This window comes from Microcaecilia unicolor, chromosome 8 (genome assembly GCF_901765095.1).
Source record: "Microcaecilia unicolor chromosome 8, aMicUni1.1, whole genome shotgun sequence".
Classification (NCBI taxonomy): domain Eukaryota; kingdom Metazoa; phylum Chordata; class Amphibia; order Gymnophiona; family Siphonopidae; genus Microcaecilia; species Microcaecilia unicolor.
In genome coordinates this window covers 8,166,125-8,182,142 of record NC_044038.1, presented here as the reverse complement: position 1 = coordinate 8,182,142, position 16,018 = coordinate 8,166,125, and the positions used below count along the sequence as shown (strand labels likewise).

The window sequence follows — 16,018 nt, the reverse complement described above, 5'->3', positions numbered from 1 at the left end:
GACGGGGGTGTGCTTAAGAGATGGGCATCCTTAGCTGATAATGGAAAAAAGAAGGGCGTCCTTGACGAGCATTTGGCCGACTTTACTTGGTCCCTTTTTTTCCACGACCAAGCCTCAAAAAGGTGCCTGAACTGACCAGATGACCACCTGAGGGAATCGGGGATGACCTCACCTTACTCCCCCAGTGGTCACCAACCCCCTCCCACCCAAAAAAAAAAAAATTAAAAAACATTTTTTTCCAGCCTCAAATGTCATACCCAGCTCCATCACAGCAATATGCAGGTCCCTGGAGCAGTTTTTAGTGGGTGCAGTGCACTTCAGGCAGGCGGACCCAGGCCCATCCCCCCCCCACCACCTGTTACACGTGTGGTGGTAAACTTGAGCCCTCCAAAACCCACTCGAAACCCACTGTACCCACATGTAGGTGCCCCCCTTCACCCATAAGGGCTATGGTAGTGTTGTACAGTTGTAGGGAGTGGGTCTTGGGGGGCGGGGTTTGGGGGGCTCAGCACACAAGGTAAGGGAGCTATGCACCTGGGAGCAATTTGTGAAGTCCATTGCAGTGCCCCCTAGGGTGCCCGGTTGGTGTCCTGGCATGTGAGGGGGACCAGTGCACTACGAATGCTGGCTCTTCCCACAACCAAATGGCTTGGATTTGGTCGTTTTTGAGATGGGCGTCCTCAGTTTCCATTATCGGTGAAAATCGAGGTCAGCCATCTCAACATTTAGGTCGACCAACATGTTGAGATTTGGCCATCCCCGACCGTATTATCGAAACGAAAGATGGATGTCCATCTTGTTTCGATAATACGGGATGCCCCGCCCCTTTGCGGGGATGTCCTCAGAGGTGGGCGCCCTTAGAGATGGTCGTCCCCGTCCGATTATCCCCCTCCACGTCTTCTCGGGAGCTCAAAGTTTCCAACAGTCTAAGCACGTTTCAGAATTTCCACAAATGTGGGTGGGAGAAGCGAGTCGGATAAGGAATGGGAAAAAGCGAATGGCAGAAACGTGTCAGCAACTGTTATTTTTCAGGAAGCTGAAGGCACTATCTGGCTACCGATGTCACCCATGTGATCACTGGAACCAATTTACCTATGGCCTGTTCTTTACCTGAACAGTCTGGAGTACTTCATGTAATCTGCATCTTCGTCATACGGTTTCTGTCCTCCGATACCCACCCAGAAGAAGTTCTCTGGCTCTTCGCCCTCATTAATGACCTAAAAAGTTGATGGTGACAGGACTTTATTTGTGCATTAGTGTTACATAACAAATATTCACAGGAAGCAGGTGAAAGCCTGGCTGTTCTCCTAAGCCTTTAATACATCCACTCGCTCTGCACCTGGACTAGCTTGCTGCTCACCCTGTAACTTAGACCAGTTCCTCAAGGTCTGGCCCAGCTTGTCCATCTATATCTCCTTCGACTGCAATAGCCTCTCGATTGCCTATTAAAAAGTTTCATATTGTTCTGCCTTTGGGAGTATCATATCTATGTTATTTATGTATTTGTTGCATCTGTATTCCACATTTTCCCCACCTATTTGCAGGAATCCTGTTTAGAAGGAATGGATCCGCGGAATCCTAGCGGAGACTGGGTGGCAACGCCGGTAATTGGGAAGCAAAACCGGTGCTGGGCAGACTTCTATGGTCTACGACCTGATCGTAACTGTAAATTTTAAGGGGCTTCGACGTTAGCTTCAGAACTTTTAGTACAGGAACAGTGCTGGGCAGACTTCTACGGTCTACGCCCTGATCATGACTGATATGGATGGGTTGGAGTGTAAATTTTAAGGGGTTTCGATGTTAGCTTCAGAACTTAGTACAAGAACAGTGCTGGGCAGACTTCTACGGTCTGTGCCCTGAGAATGACAAGGACAAATCAAACTCGGGTATAAAGTATCACATACCATGTAAAATGAGTTTATCTTGTTGGGCAGACTGGATAGACCGTTTATCTGCCGTCATTTACTATGTTACTATATGTTACTCTTTAGGGTTCTACATGGAATGTTGCTACTAATTGGGATTCCAGAATCTTGTAACTCTTTAGGATTCCGGAATTTTCAGAACTTTTAGTACAAGAACAGTGCTGGGTAGACTTCTACGGTCTACGCCCTGATCGTGACTGAATAGATATGGATGGGCTTGAGTGTAAATTTTAAGGGGCTTCGACATTAGCTTCAGAACTTTTAGTACAGCAACAGTGCTGGGCAGACTTCTACGGTCTGTGCCCTGAGAATGGTAAGGACAAATCAAACTCGGGTATAAAGTATCACATATCAAGTAAAATAAGTTTATCTTGTTAGGCAGACTGGATGGACCGCTCAGGTCTTTATCTGCCGTCATTTACTATATTACTATGTAATGCATGCCTATTAAGGTATGCCATTTATACTGGGTTCCCTGGTTGCAAAACATTTCTGTTGAATAGCACACCAAAATTCAAAATCAATAATTAAAAAAACATGTGAAGGAGAGAACCTATAAATCTTGATCAAGCTATCAATGACACCTTATGAAGTAATGCGTATAATTGTGAAGATGCATGGAAACACATATTTCTTGATATTGAGCAATGGAGAGAAGTCAGTCTAAGCAACAGCATCGATGGCTTGGTCAAGATTTACGATGTTATCTCCTTTAACTATTTTGGAATTTCGGTGTGTGCTACTAACAGAATCTTTTGTAACCAGGGATTTCTAACACAAACATCTGGACTCATCTGGTGGGATAAGGAATTTTGATTTGTATTTTGCTAACATTATGTTTATATATCATCATTATTTGAATATTCTAAGATGTTTCATCGGTATTTTGCCGACATCATGAGTATCATATCTATGTTATATGAATGTTCCTCTATGTTGCCTATAAATGTCATACTCTGATGACATTTATCATATTTCTGTTACGTGACCGTTTTACAGTTGCCTTTAAATGTTTATACTTCTGACACTGAAAAAGGTTACTCCTATTATCTGGATTTCATCTGCCTGTCTTCACGTTTACCTCATCGGTTGTTACTTATGCTGTACACCGCCTTGGAAAAATCTCTTCAGAAAAGGCAGTTAATAAATCTCAATAGATGCATAAAGAAATTTTTAAAAATAGAATCTTATTATTCAGTATTTGAAGGGGATTCCGAGACTGATCAGTGGGGCACACTACAGGGAATGTGCTTTTCGTGTGATACATCGAGCTTATATGGCCCAAACACAATTAGCAAAATTTTGGGGGGGCTGCAGACGTCATTGTGTAAGCGATGCGGGAGGGCAGAAAATACATTTTATCATGCTTTTGGGGATTAGGCAATTTGGGGGGAATATTGTTAACTACATTTCGAATTTATTGGGACAGGTGATAGGGGGGCACACCGGTGCAGCTACTGCTGGATTTGCCAGGTTCATTTAGGGGGGGCGGGCGACACTGGAAGAAACATTATTATTCCGTAACTTCAGTTTGCTGGCGAAGAAATGCATTTTGCAATACTGGACGGCTGATATGGGGCCGGAATATTGGCACTGGCGCAACCTTACACACCAGGTGGGAAGCGAAAAGAAGCTAAAAGCTCAATAAAAAGGAAAAATACATTTCTTAAAATCTGGGGCGCCTACATAGATACTCTGTCTCAAAGGGGGAAGAGCTTAGTGCTCATTGTGTTGTAGTAGATTGACATCTCTGTTCACACCAATTAGACATTAGCGGAAAAAGGGGGCGGGGTAAAAGGGGGGGGAGAGGGGAGGTTTAGGAGGGGAGACACAAAGGGGGGGGGGGGTAAAACACAAGAATGAAAACAATATGAAGCATAATGTTGTCTAAGAATATATGTATGTGCTAAATGTATTATTGTTGGATGTGACAAAATGCACGCTGTGGTATTTCAATTTGTAGTGCTGTTTTCAATAAAATGTTGAAAAGTGAAAAATAGGATCTTTCAGACCTGCTCTGTGGGACGCAAGATGGAGCTCTATTTTGAGGGATGGAGGCTGGACATCTTTGAGAGACACGAAATGGCTAGCCGTGGGCCAGTCTCTATAGATACCAGGCCTCGTAAGCAGCAGATAAATCTCGACAGTGCCTCACCTGTTTACTATAAGAGTCGTCAAACATGTGATTGGTGATGTCTTCTGCAAGCTTCGCCTCATCAGGATCAGCGGCACGACCCACCCAAGTATAGACTATTCCCTGATTGTCTGTGCTCTCGAAGGGCACCTGAAACACAGCAGAAGCAGGATCACCAGAGAGCAAGGCCCACGGTCAACTCGGGGTTAATTGCCACACAATCAGATTTCTAATCCTTTGAAGAAAAAGCTACCTCCCTATTAGGGCTACTCAGGGCCGGCCCTACAGTTCAGGGTTGAGAGATGAGCGCTTATGTTTTCTGCTCATGGAAACTGCTTTTCACCCTCTCTACTAATTTATGCAAATGAGGCCACACAATAGTCTCTGCATTTAGTTTTCTTTTAAAATAAAGCGCAAAAGAGGATAATGATCTGTTCAGATTCAGCAAAAGGTAACTTGCTAGGACACAGATTCTAATACTCGATAGTGGATAAGGGGGAGGAGCCACCAACGCTAAGGTTTTCTCTCTCTCTCTGATTTCAAATTAATTCCTGCCCAATCAAAGTATATGAATTTCTAAAGAATTTCTGGATAAACCTTGGGGTTTTGACTGTGCTGTATGTTGAAGGTTATCCAGTATCAACCCTGAGGCATGCAGCAGATTTTGAAGTCTTACCTTAAGGATGTAGCAAAACTCAGAATTCAGCTTAGAGGCATCTGTGCCAACCTGGATACACCTGGCAGAGAAAGAGAGAGGTCAGAAAAGAGCAGGGGCAGGAGGTGAGGGGGCTGAGACCCCCAGACTGAGCAGAACATCACCCCCTCTATCCAAGGGCCAGATTTCAAATTCAGGAAAATCAGGAAGAGAAAAAAAAAAACATGGCAGGCAAATTGGGAGGGGAACAGACAGGTGACTTTTGCCCGATTCTTTAATTCGGCCCTTTCAGGTGAGTGGCCCACAGGGTTCTCTGCAGGCACTTTCACTATGAATTATTTGAAAACTAGTAAAAAAAGGCCCGTTTCTGGAGCCAATGAAACGGGTGCTAGCAAGGCTTTCCTGTGGCCCCCCCCCTCCCCCTCCCGTCGTCGATGTTGGTGAATCGGTCCGCCTCCGCCCTCAAGGTCATAATGTTTGACGCGACAGTGGTGAATCGCTCCGCCTCCGCCCTCAACGTCATAACGTTTGACGCGAGGGCGGGGCCCAGAGACTGTGTTTTTCGATCCGTCATCGATGTTGGTGAATTGCTCCGGCTCCGCCCTAAACGTCATAACGTTGACGCGAAGGCGGGGCCCAGAGACTGTGTTTTTCGACCCGTCGTCGATGTTGGTGAATTGGTCCGCCTCCGCCCTCAACGTCATAACGTTTGACGCGAGGGCGGGGCCCAGAGACTGTGTTTTTCGACCCGTCGTCGATGTTGGTGAATTGGTCCGCCTCCGCCCTCAACGTCATAACGTTTGACGCGAGGGCGGGGCCCAGAGACTGTGTTTTTCTACCCGTCGTCGATGTTGGTGAATTGGTCCGCCTCCGCCCTCAACATCATAACGTTTGACGCGAGGGCGGGGCCCAGAGACTGTGTTTTTCGAGGCTTCAGAGCTTCGAACATACGAACCTTGGCTTCAGTGACGTCAGAAGCCAATAGAACGCTGAGGGTGAGTTTTATAGGGAGCAGATGGGCGTGGCTGAGTACTGAGGGTGAGTAGTGCCAATAGTAGCCTAGCCTACCAGGAGGACAGGAGTTCAGGGCTTCACTGCCACAGACGGAGTGAGCTTCAGAACTCCGAGGGGGGATTTTATTTATATAGATGTTAACACACCATTTGAAAAACATGAATGCAAACCGGCCTGCGGGCTGTTTTATTAATATTTGTTGCATTTTTATCCCACATTTTCCCACCTATTTGTAGGCTCAATGTGGCTTACATAGTGCAGTAGTGGCAGTCGCCAATACCGGCATGAACAGATACAAAGACTGACTAATGATCAGAATTGATAGACATATTAGGGGTCAAGGGGAACAGTTGGTTATGTCCAATATGAACATTTATATTGTTGTGTTGCGGGGTTAGGCATTTGAGTATGCCTTTTTGAACAGGTGTCTTTAGGAGTTTCCGGAAGATTAGGTGGTCGTATGTGTGCTCCAAAGTTGTGTGCTTATATAAGAGAAGCTGGATGCATAGGTTGATCTGTATTTATAGCACTTTTAACCCTAGTTCTTTTACAAGGTCCCCAAACCTCCACTGTTCTCTGTCCTCCCCTGTGGGAATGTTCCCGTACAGATGCCACGGGCAGCGGCAGGGCCTCACCTGGTGCAGAGGGCACTGCCGTTGGTGCGGATGTGGTACAGACTGGGCTGCACTTTATCGTCTTTGATCCTCCTTTTCCCCCTGTGGATGATGAATTTCCTCTTAAAGTGGGACAGGAACTTGGGGTTTTCCTGTTGCTGGGTCATTCGTACCACCTGAAAAGGGAAGCAAGTTAAAAGACAACTTACTGAAGTTCCCCCCCCCCCCCCCCCCCCCTCCAATCTTTTGTGCCCGGTTCGTTATGTCTATTCTATGAATCCTTCCACAGAGTCGCTTTTGCAGCTGCCACCGGTAAACAGCTGGGTGCATTAGGAATCCCAAAGGCAAACGAGAGCCGTCGGGGCTGGCCGGCATGACCTCGGATCTTAGTTTTCTTTAAAGCTAACCTCTAAATGAGCAGGGAACTAGCCAATCCAGGCCACAAGTACCTGGCAAGATCCCAAAACAGTACAATATAGTTTATGCTTCACTCAATGTGTAATTAAACTCTGGAATTCGTTGCCAGAGAATGTGGTAAAGGTGGTTAGCTTAGCAGAGGCTAAACTCTAAATGAGCAGGGAACTAGCTAATCCAGGTCACAAGTACCTGGCAAGATCCCAAAAAAGTACAATATATTTTATACTTCACTCAATGTGTAATTAAACTCTGGAATTCATTGCCAGAGAATGGGGTAAAGGCGGTTAGCTTAGCAGAGGTTAACAAAAGGTTTGGATGGCTTCTTAAAGGAAAAGTCCATAGACCATTATTAAATTGGACTTGGGGAAAATCCACTGCTTTTTCTGGGATAAGCAGCATAAAATGTTTTGTACTTTTTGGGGATCTTGCCAGGTATTTGTGACCTGGATTGGCCACTGTTGGAAATAGGATGCTGGGCTTGATAGACCTTTGCTCTGTCCCAGTATAGCAATACTTAAGTACTTTTATGACCTTTATGCTATCTCTGCCTCTTACTTACTGCAAAAATCACATTGATCTTAATCCTGCAGAACACAGCGCTACCCCCAAGCTCAGCATTTTAAGACAGCCATGTGCTACAGGGGGAAGCCCTGTTCCAAGTCTGGCATTAGAAGACAAAAATGTACACAGTGGAGGGTTTCCTCACACTCACCTCCAGCTTTCCAGGAAAGAGGCACTCGAACTTCTTCTGCAGACTGAAAGTGAAGGTCAGCCAGCCCATGTTGGAGGCCTCGCGGCCCTGCCAAAAGTACACTACGCACTGAAAGTCTTCCTCTGCCTGCTTCTCCTGCTCCTCCTCCTCTTCCGCCTCGCCTTCCTCTGCTTCACCCTCTCCCACTTTCTTATGGCTTTTCTTCTCCTCCTCGTACTCCACCGGTACCCAGTATCTAAAGCAAGACAGCAGCATGTTAGTTTCCCTGCTGGGAATGTACTTATGTTGGAGAACTGGTTGGGGAAAACAAGTGGAGGAGTAGCCTAGTGGTTAGTGAAGTGGACTTTGATCCTGGGGAACTGAGTTCGATTCCCACTGCAGCTCTTTGTGACTCTGGGCAAGTCATTTAACCCTTCATTGCTCCTGGCACAAAATAAGTACCTGAATATATGTAAACCGCTTTGAATGTAGTTGCAAAAACCTCAGAAAGGCGGAATATCAAGTCCCATTTCCCTTTCCCCCTTTCCCTTATGACATCACAATATCAGAAGTGAGCCAAGTATCGGGCAATCAAGCCATTGTGACATCACTGATGAGGTTGGCTCTTATTGGTGGAATGAGTGTAGGAGTAGCCTAGTGGTTAGTGCAGGTAGACTTTGATCCTGGGGAACTGAGTTCAATTCCCACTGCAGCTCCTTGTGACTCTGGGCAAGTTACTTAACTCTCCATTGCCCCTGGTACAAATAAGTACCTGTATATACTATGTAAACCGCTTTGAATGTAGTTGCAAAAACCTCAGAAAGGCAGTATATCAAGTCCCATTTCCCTTTAGTGATCTACCCTGTGGGGAAACACTCAGGCAAAAAAGCCATTCTTTACCGTCACAGGTGGGAGTCACTGCAATGCATTCTGGTCGTGAGACAGGTTAGTTTTACCCTACTGATGATGCAACCTGTAATTAAACTCTAGAATTCTTTGCCAGAGAATGTAGTAAAAGCGGTTAGTTTAGCGGGGTTTAAAAAAAGGTTTGTATGGCTTCCTAAAGGAAAAGTTCATAGACCATTATTAAAAAGGGCTTGGGGAAAATCCACTGCTTATTTCTAGAATAAGCAGCATAAAATATATTGTACTGCTTTGGGGATCTTGCCCGGTACTTGTGACCTGGATTGGCCACTGTTGGAAACAGGATGCTGGGCTTGATGGACCTTTAGTCTGCCCCAGTATGGCAATACCTATGTACTTAGTTGTGTCCGATCAGACACACAGATATTCAACTGGTTCCACTTCCCCACAGTGGAAGCGGCTTAACACATGTAAATACACACAAATAGGAATTTTGACCAACTGGTCAATTACTGGTCCATCAACTCACACAAATCTGCACCAAAAAGTTGCAATGGTGTGAGAGAAAAGCACCTCTCTATCCGGACGCCAGACTTCTCCATCTGTTGGCTTGGGCACAGAACCAATGACCGACCAATCAGAATTCCCTTCCTTGCCTCCCTACCCACAAGAGACCATCACTAGCAGTACAGTTTGAAAAATACTCAAATAAAATAATATTTAAAAAAAAATCAGAATGAAGGTAAAATTATGTATAATCATACCTGATAATTTTCTTTCCATTAATCATAGCTGATCAATCCATAGACTGGTGGGTTGTGTCCATCTACCAGCAGGTGGAGATAGAGAGCAAACTTTTGCCTCCCTATATGTGGTCATGTGCTGCCGGAAACTCCTCAGTATGTCGATATCAAAGCTCCATCCGCAAGACTCAGCACTTAGAGAATTACACCCACGAAGGGACACTCTGCCCAGCTCACCACCGCCGAAACGGGGGAGGGGAATTAACCCAGCTCATCCCCACACAAGTGGGGGAGGGGAATCCGTCCAGCTCATCCCCGCGGAGCGGGGGAGGGACACCACACCCGCCGATGCGGGGGGATCTGGCTTATCCTGCAACCGCAACCGCGGGAGGAGCTGACTGACCCTAACACCGCCGAAGCGGGAGGGGTACAAAACTGCCCTACAGCCGCACGAAGCGGGAGGGAGTGCCGGCAGAATTTTAAGTCTCAATCCAGCCCCGTGAAACGGAGGGGAGAGGAATGCAGCAGCTCACTGTAACACAAACTGGTCTTAACTCTTGAAGAATCCAAGTGAAAAAACTTGAACACGACGTCTTTCTGAAGTAACTGAAGACTAAACTTGAACCTGAAATGCAACCAGAATAAAAACAATACAGATATCTGGGAGGGGCTATGGATTGATCAGCTATGATTAATGGAAAGAAAATTATCAGGTATGATTATACATAATTTTACCTTCCATATCATCAAGCTGATCAATCCATAGACTGGTGGGATGTACCGAAGCAGTACTCACCCAGGGCGGGACATAGAAATCCCTGACCGCAACACTGAAGCTCCAAACCGGGCCTCCGCCCGAGCAGCCACAGTCAAGCGGTAATGCTTGGAGAATGTATGGGCCGAAGCCCAAGTTGCCGCCTTGCATATCTCTTCCAAGGAGACGGAACCGGCCTCTGCCATCGAGGCCGCCTGAGCTCTTGTAGAGTGAGCCTTCAGCTGGATAGGCGGCACCTTCCCCGCGGCCACATAAGCCGCTGCAATGGCTTCCTTGACCCATCTTGCCACTGTAGGCTTAGCAGCCTGCAGACCCCTACGAGGACCTGTATACAGGACAAACAGATGATCCGATTTCCGGAAATCATTGGTCACTTCCAAGTATCTGATGATGACTCGTCTCACATCCAGATATTTAAGAGCAGAGTACTCCTCTGGGTAGTCCTCCCTACGAAAGGAAGGGAGACATAGCTGCTGATTCACATGGAAGCGAGAAACAATCTTGGGCAGGAAGGAAGGCACTGTGCGAATAGTCACTCCTGCCTCAGTGAACTGTAGAAAAGGCTCTCGACATGAGAGCGCCTGGAGCTCGGAAACTCTTCTGGCTGAAGTGATAGCCACCAAAAAGACTGCTTTCAACGTCAGGTCTTTCAGAGATGCCCTTGACAAGGGTTCAAACGGCGGCTTCTGCAATGCTCTTAGCACCAGGTTGAGATTCCACGCAGGCACCACTGAGTGCAGGGGAGGGCGCAGGTGATTAACCCCCTTGAGAAAGCGCACCACATCTGGCTGCGAAGCCAGGGAAGCACCCTTCAGGCGGCCCCTGAAGCAAGCCAGAGCCGCTACCTGGACCTTAAGGGAACTGAGCGACAGGCCTTTGTCCAGACCTTCTTGCAGGAACGCCAACACTGAAGAAATTGGAGCAGTGAAGGGAAAAAGTGAGCCTGCTTCACACCATGCTGCAAAGATACGCCAAACCCTGGCGTAAGCAGTAGAAGTAGAGCGTTTCCTCGCTCTCAGCATAGTGGCGATGACCTTGTCTGAGAAGCCCTTCTTCCTCAGACGCTGCCGCTCAATAGCCAGGCCGTAAGACCAAAGGGGGAGGGATCCTCCATCACCACGGGACCCTGATGTAACAGGCCCTGCACCACTGGCAGCCGCAGAGGATCGTCGACTGAGAGCCTGATCAAGTCCGCATACCAGGGACGCCTGGGCCAATCCGGACCCACCAGGATTATCCTGCCGGGATGCTTTGCCACCCGGTCTAGTACCCTGCCCAACATGGGCCAGGGCGGGAACACATAGAGAAGCTCTTGTGTCGGCCATTGTTGGAGAAGAGCATCTACTCCCAGGGATCGAGGGTCCCGTCCTCTGCTGAAGAAGCGCGGCACTTGGCAATTGGCCGATGACGCCATCAGATCTAGGCTCGGCTGGCCCCAGCGCTTCGTGATGTCCAAGAACGCCTGAGCAGATAGCTGCCACTCTCCGGGCTCCAAGGTATGGCGACTGAGAAAGTCCGCCTTGACATTCATGACTCCGGCAATGTGGGCCGCTGACAGCTGTTCCAGGTTCGCTTCCGCCCACTGGCATAGACTCATAGCTTCCTTGGCTAGAGGGGCGCTCTTGGTACCTCCCTGGCGGTTGACATAGGCCACAGCCGTGGCATTGTCCGACAGGACCCGTACAGGCTTCAACACCAGTACCGGGATGAACTCCAAAAGCGCCAACCGAATGGCTCTGAGTTCCAGGAGGTTGATAGACCACTTTGCCTCTGCAGGAGACCAGAGCCCCTGCGCTGTCCTTCCCAAGCAGTGGGCTCCCCAGCCCGATAACGAGGCGTCCGTCGTGACGACAATCCACTCTGGGGACACCAGAGGCATTCCCGCAGACAACTTGTCTGTCTGCATCCACCAGCTCAGCGCCTTGCGCACTGCTGGATCCAAGGGAAGACGCACCGCATAATCCTCCGACATCGGAGTCCAGCGCTGCAGCAAAGAGTGTTGTAGTGGTCTCATATGAGCCCTGGCCCAGGGCACTACTTCCATCGTGGCTGTCATAGAGCCCAACAGCTGCACATAGTCCCAAGCCCGAAGAGGAGAGGCTACTAGGAACTGGTCCACCTGAGCCTGAAGCTTGACAATCCGATTGTCTGGCAGGAACACTCTGCCCACTTGGGTGTCGAATCGAACTCCCAGATACTCCAGGGACTGAGTCGGGCGCAGCTGGCTCTTCTCCCAGTTGATGATCCATCCCAGGGAGCTCAAAAGAGCAACTACCCGGTCCACAGCTTTGCCGCACTCTGTATAAGAGGGGGCTCGGATCAACCAGTCGTCCAGATAAGGATGGACTTGTACTCCTTCCTTTCGCAGGAAGGCCGCTATGACCACCATTACCTTGGAAAAGGTCCGCGGAGCAGTAGCCAACCCGAACGGGAGGGCTCTGAACTGGAAGTGTCGGCCCAGGACTGCAAAACGCAGAAAGCGTTGATGAGGAGGCCAGATGGGAATATGCAGGTACGCTTCCTTGATGTCCAAGGATGCCAGGTACTCCCCTGCCTTCACCGCCGCTATAACAGAGCGGAGAGTCTCCATGCGAAAGTGCCGCACTTTCAAGGCCCGATTGACTCCTTTGAGGTCGAGGATAGGCCGGACAGAACCTCCTTTCTTTGGGACCACAAAGTAAATGGAGTAACGCCCCTTGCCAAGCTGACTTTCTGGCACCGGAACGACCGCACCCAGGCGGATCAGATTGTCCAAAGTCTGCTGCACTGCCACAGCTTTGACCGGAGACTTGCAGGGAGAGAGTACAAACCCGTCTCTTAAGGGTCGGCAGAACTCTAGCTTGTAGCCGTCTCTGATGACCTCCAGCACCCAAGCGTCTGAAGTTATTGTGGTCCACTCGCCCAGAAACGAGGACAGCCGTCCTCCAATCTGCACTGGGGCGTGGACCAATACCCCGTCATTGGGTACGAGACCCTGGGGGAGGACCGGAGGGAGCACCTCCGGGACGGCGGTCTCTGCGAAAGGAACGCTGCTTGGGGGAGAAATTCCTCTTAAAGGAAGAGGGGGCAGAAGCACCCGACCTGCCCGGGCGGTACCGACGGGCTTCCTGAAACCGTCCTCTGGAGGTACCGGGACGAGCACTAGCCCGAGCCCTGACCTCCGGTAACTTCTTGCCCTTAGACGTGCCGAGATCAGTCACGATTCTGTCCAGCTCGACCCCAAAGAGCAGCTTGCCTTTAAAAGGCAATCTAGCCAGGCGGGATTTTGAGGCGTGGTCAGCAGACCAATGTTTCAGCCAAAGCCACCGCCGCGCAGAGACAGTCTGAGCCATGCCTTTAGCTGAGGCTCTCAAGACATCATACAGCAAGTCTGCCAAATAGGCTAAGCCCGATTCCAGGGCTGGCCAATCATCCCTCAAGGAATGAACCGAGGGGAAAGCCCGCTGCACCATAGTCAGGCACGCCCTGGCCACATAGGAGCCGCAAACTGAGGCCTGCAAACTTAAAGCAGCCGCCTCAAAGGACGACCTTAAGGCCGCCTCCAACCTCCTGTCTTGGGCGTCCTTTAGGGCCGTGCCACCTTCCACCGGCAATGCCGTTTTCTTAGTCACCGCAGTGATTAAAGAATCCACGGTAGGCCACAGATAGGCCTCACGTTCACTCACAGCCAAAGGATAGAGGCGGGACATAGCCCTAGCCACTTTAAGGCTCGCTTCTGGGACATCCCATTGAGCCGAAATTAAGGTGTGCATGGCATCATGCACGTGGAAGGTTCTAGGCGGGCGCTTCGTCCCCAGCATAATGGCAGAGCCAACAGGGGCTGAGGGAAAGACGTCCTCCGGAGAGGATATCTTCAAAGTGTCCATGGCCTGTAACAACAGGTTGGGCAAATCCTCCGGGCGAAAAAGCCGCGCTGCAGAGGGGTCATCCGCTCCATCCGAGCGGGGATCCGTCTCCTCCAAGGAATCCGCAAAGGACCGTTGGGAGACCTCAGACACGCTGCCCTCATCTACATCGGAGGAGACAAATTCCTCCAAGGCCTGGGAATCAACCCGAGGGCGTTTACCTCTGGGAACCTCAACCTCCTTACCAGAGGAGGGAGCGGGGGCAGCGTTGTGCATGAGGAAGGCCCGATGCAGCAGCAAAACAAACTCGGGGGAGAAACCCCCCAGACTGTGCACTTCCGCAGCCTGGGCAACAGCCCTAGGCGCGCTCTCAACCGGCGCTCGCAACAGCGGGGGAGAGACATGCTGCGCATCCAAAATGGCGTCCGGCGCGAAACTCCGCGAAGGAGCCGCGCGGGAAGAACGGCTCTTAACTTTAGCCGCTTCTGTGCCGTCGCCCAAATTAAGGGCGTTCATGGCATTAATGTCTCCAACCTCAAGGGCGGCCCAAGAAGAAGCCGTCCGAGCCGCGTGGCCGGCCAAGATGGCGGAGGCGAGGAGCGGGGGATGGGCGTTTATGGCGGGAAAAACCGCCACGCCGGAGGAAGGACCGGGACATGCATCGGTCGCGAAACTGTCACCCACCAAGGGCGAATCCGGCTTGAAGACCCCCGCATCCCCTCTAGAAGCGCTCGAGCGACCCCGGGGAGCGACCCTTTGCGCCCTCGCCCTCCGACGCCATGTGCCACGAGGAGAAGAATCGGGGAACCCCCGCCCGCTACAAAAAGGTAAAATTACCTGCTGTCCGCTCCGAGTCGTAACGACCTGGTGTCTCAGTGAGTAGCTGCAATAGACGCTTAAATAAACGTCGAAATAAACGCCTTTAAGGCCGTTCAAAATTTTTTTTTTTTTTTTTTTTTTAACGGAGCCAGCGGGAGGGGGGAGAAAAGGAGGGACCTGGCACCACCAGGTTTGCACTTGCTCAAAAGAGCCCTCAACCCCAGGCACTCAACAAAACCTAAAAATTAGGCTTGGAGGCCTAGCCAGAGCTGCTGCTGTGTGTGACCACCACCTGCTGAGATAGAGAACATACTGGGGAGTTTCCGGCAGCACATGACCACATATAGGGAGGCAAAAGTTTGCTCTCTATCTCCACCTGCTGGTAGATGGACACAACCCACCAGTCTATGGATTGATCAGCTTGATGATATGGAAACATCCATTAATGTAGCCAGGTATCTCAAAACGTGCAGAAGCTGATATCATTGGTCATGTGCTCTCTTACCAGAGAAGCAAAAGTGGCTTTTTGAAAACTGCCCCCCCCCCCCCCCGAGAGGAAAGGTATGTGGGTTTTTCCATTAACACATTTTATTTTACCCAGCAGCAAGCAGGTCTCTGGAGTAGCCTAGTGGTCGATGCTATGCACTGTAGAGAAGGGCTCCTAGACCCATACCTCACTTACTACACTTATGGTGGAAAAGTGTGAGCCCTCCAAAACCCACTAAAACACTTACTGTACCCACATATAGGTGGCACCTGCAGCCATAAGGGATATTGTAGTGGTGTACAGTTGGGTACAGTTGGTTTTTGAAGGGCTCCCCATACAATATAAGGAGGTAGTGGTGAGATGTGTACCTGGGACCTTTTATGTGAAGTCCACTGCAGTACCCCCTAGGGTGCCCCACTGCTCTGCTGGGATGGCTGTGTGGCCAGCATACTATGCTGCTTCCTACTACTACTTATCATTTCTATAGCGCTACTAGACGCACACAGAGCTGTACACTTGAACATGAAGAGACAGTCCCTGCTCGACAGAGCCTACAATTTAATCAGGACAAATAAGGGATAAGGACAAAGAGCTGCAGTGGGAATTGAACCCAGTTCCCCAGGATCAAAAAGTCCACTTCACTAACCACTAGGCTACTCCTCCACTCATTCCACCAATAAAAAACAACCTCATCAGTGATGTCACAGTGGCTTGATTGCCCAATACTTGGCTCACTTCTGATATTGTGATGTCATAAGGGAAAGGGAAATGGGACTTGATATACCGCCTTTCTGAGGTTTTTGCAACTATGTTCAAAGCGGTTTACATATATTCAGGTACTTATTTTGTACCAGGGGCAATGGAGGGTTAAATGACTTGCCCAGAGTTACAAGGAGCTGCAGTGGGAATTGAATCCAGTTCCCCAGGATCAAAGTCCACTGCACTAACCACTAGGCTACTCCTCCACTCATTCCACCAATAAGAGCCAACCTCATCAGTGATGTCACAATGGCTTGATTGCCCGATACTTGGCTC

The 16,018-nt window shown here is 49.4% G+C and overlaps 1 protein-coding gene across 1 annotated transcript in view; it reads right to left on the bottom strand.

Annotated features, from left to right (window-relative positions):
- FLII (FLII actin remodeling protein) overlaps window positions 1-16,018 on the bottom strand; it is a 96,872-nt gene that overhangs the window by 5,315 nt on the left and 75,539 nt on the right. Inside the window, exons 23-27 of the mRNA XM_030211466.1 lie at window positions 7,472-7,706; window positions 6,364-6,518; window positions 4,736-4,796; window positions 4,081-4,209; window positions 1,111-1,217 (exon numbers count right to left, since the gene is read on the bottom strand). Coding sequence (XP_030067326.1) covers window positions 1,111-1,217; window positions 4,081-4,209; window positions 4,736-4,796; window positions 6,364-6,518; window positions 7,472-7,706 — 687 coding nt within the window. The remainder of the gene's footprint in view (window positions 1-1,110; window positions 1,218-4,080; window positions 4,210-4,735; window positions 4,797-6,363; window positions 6,519-7,471; window positions 7,707-16,018) is intronic.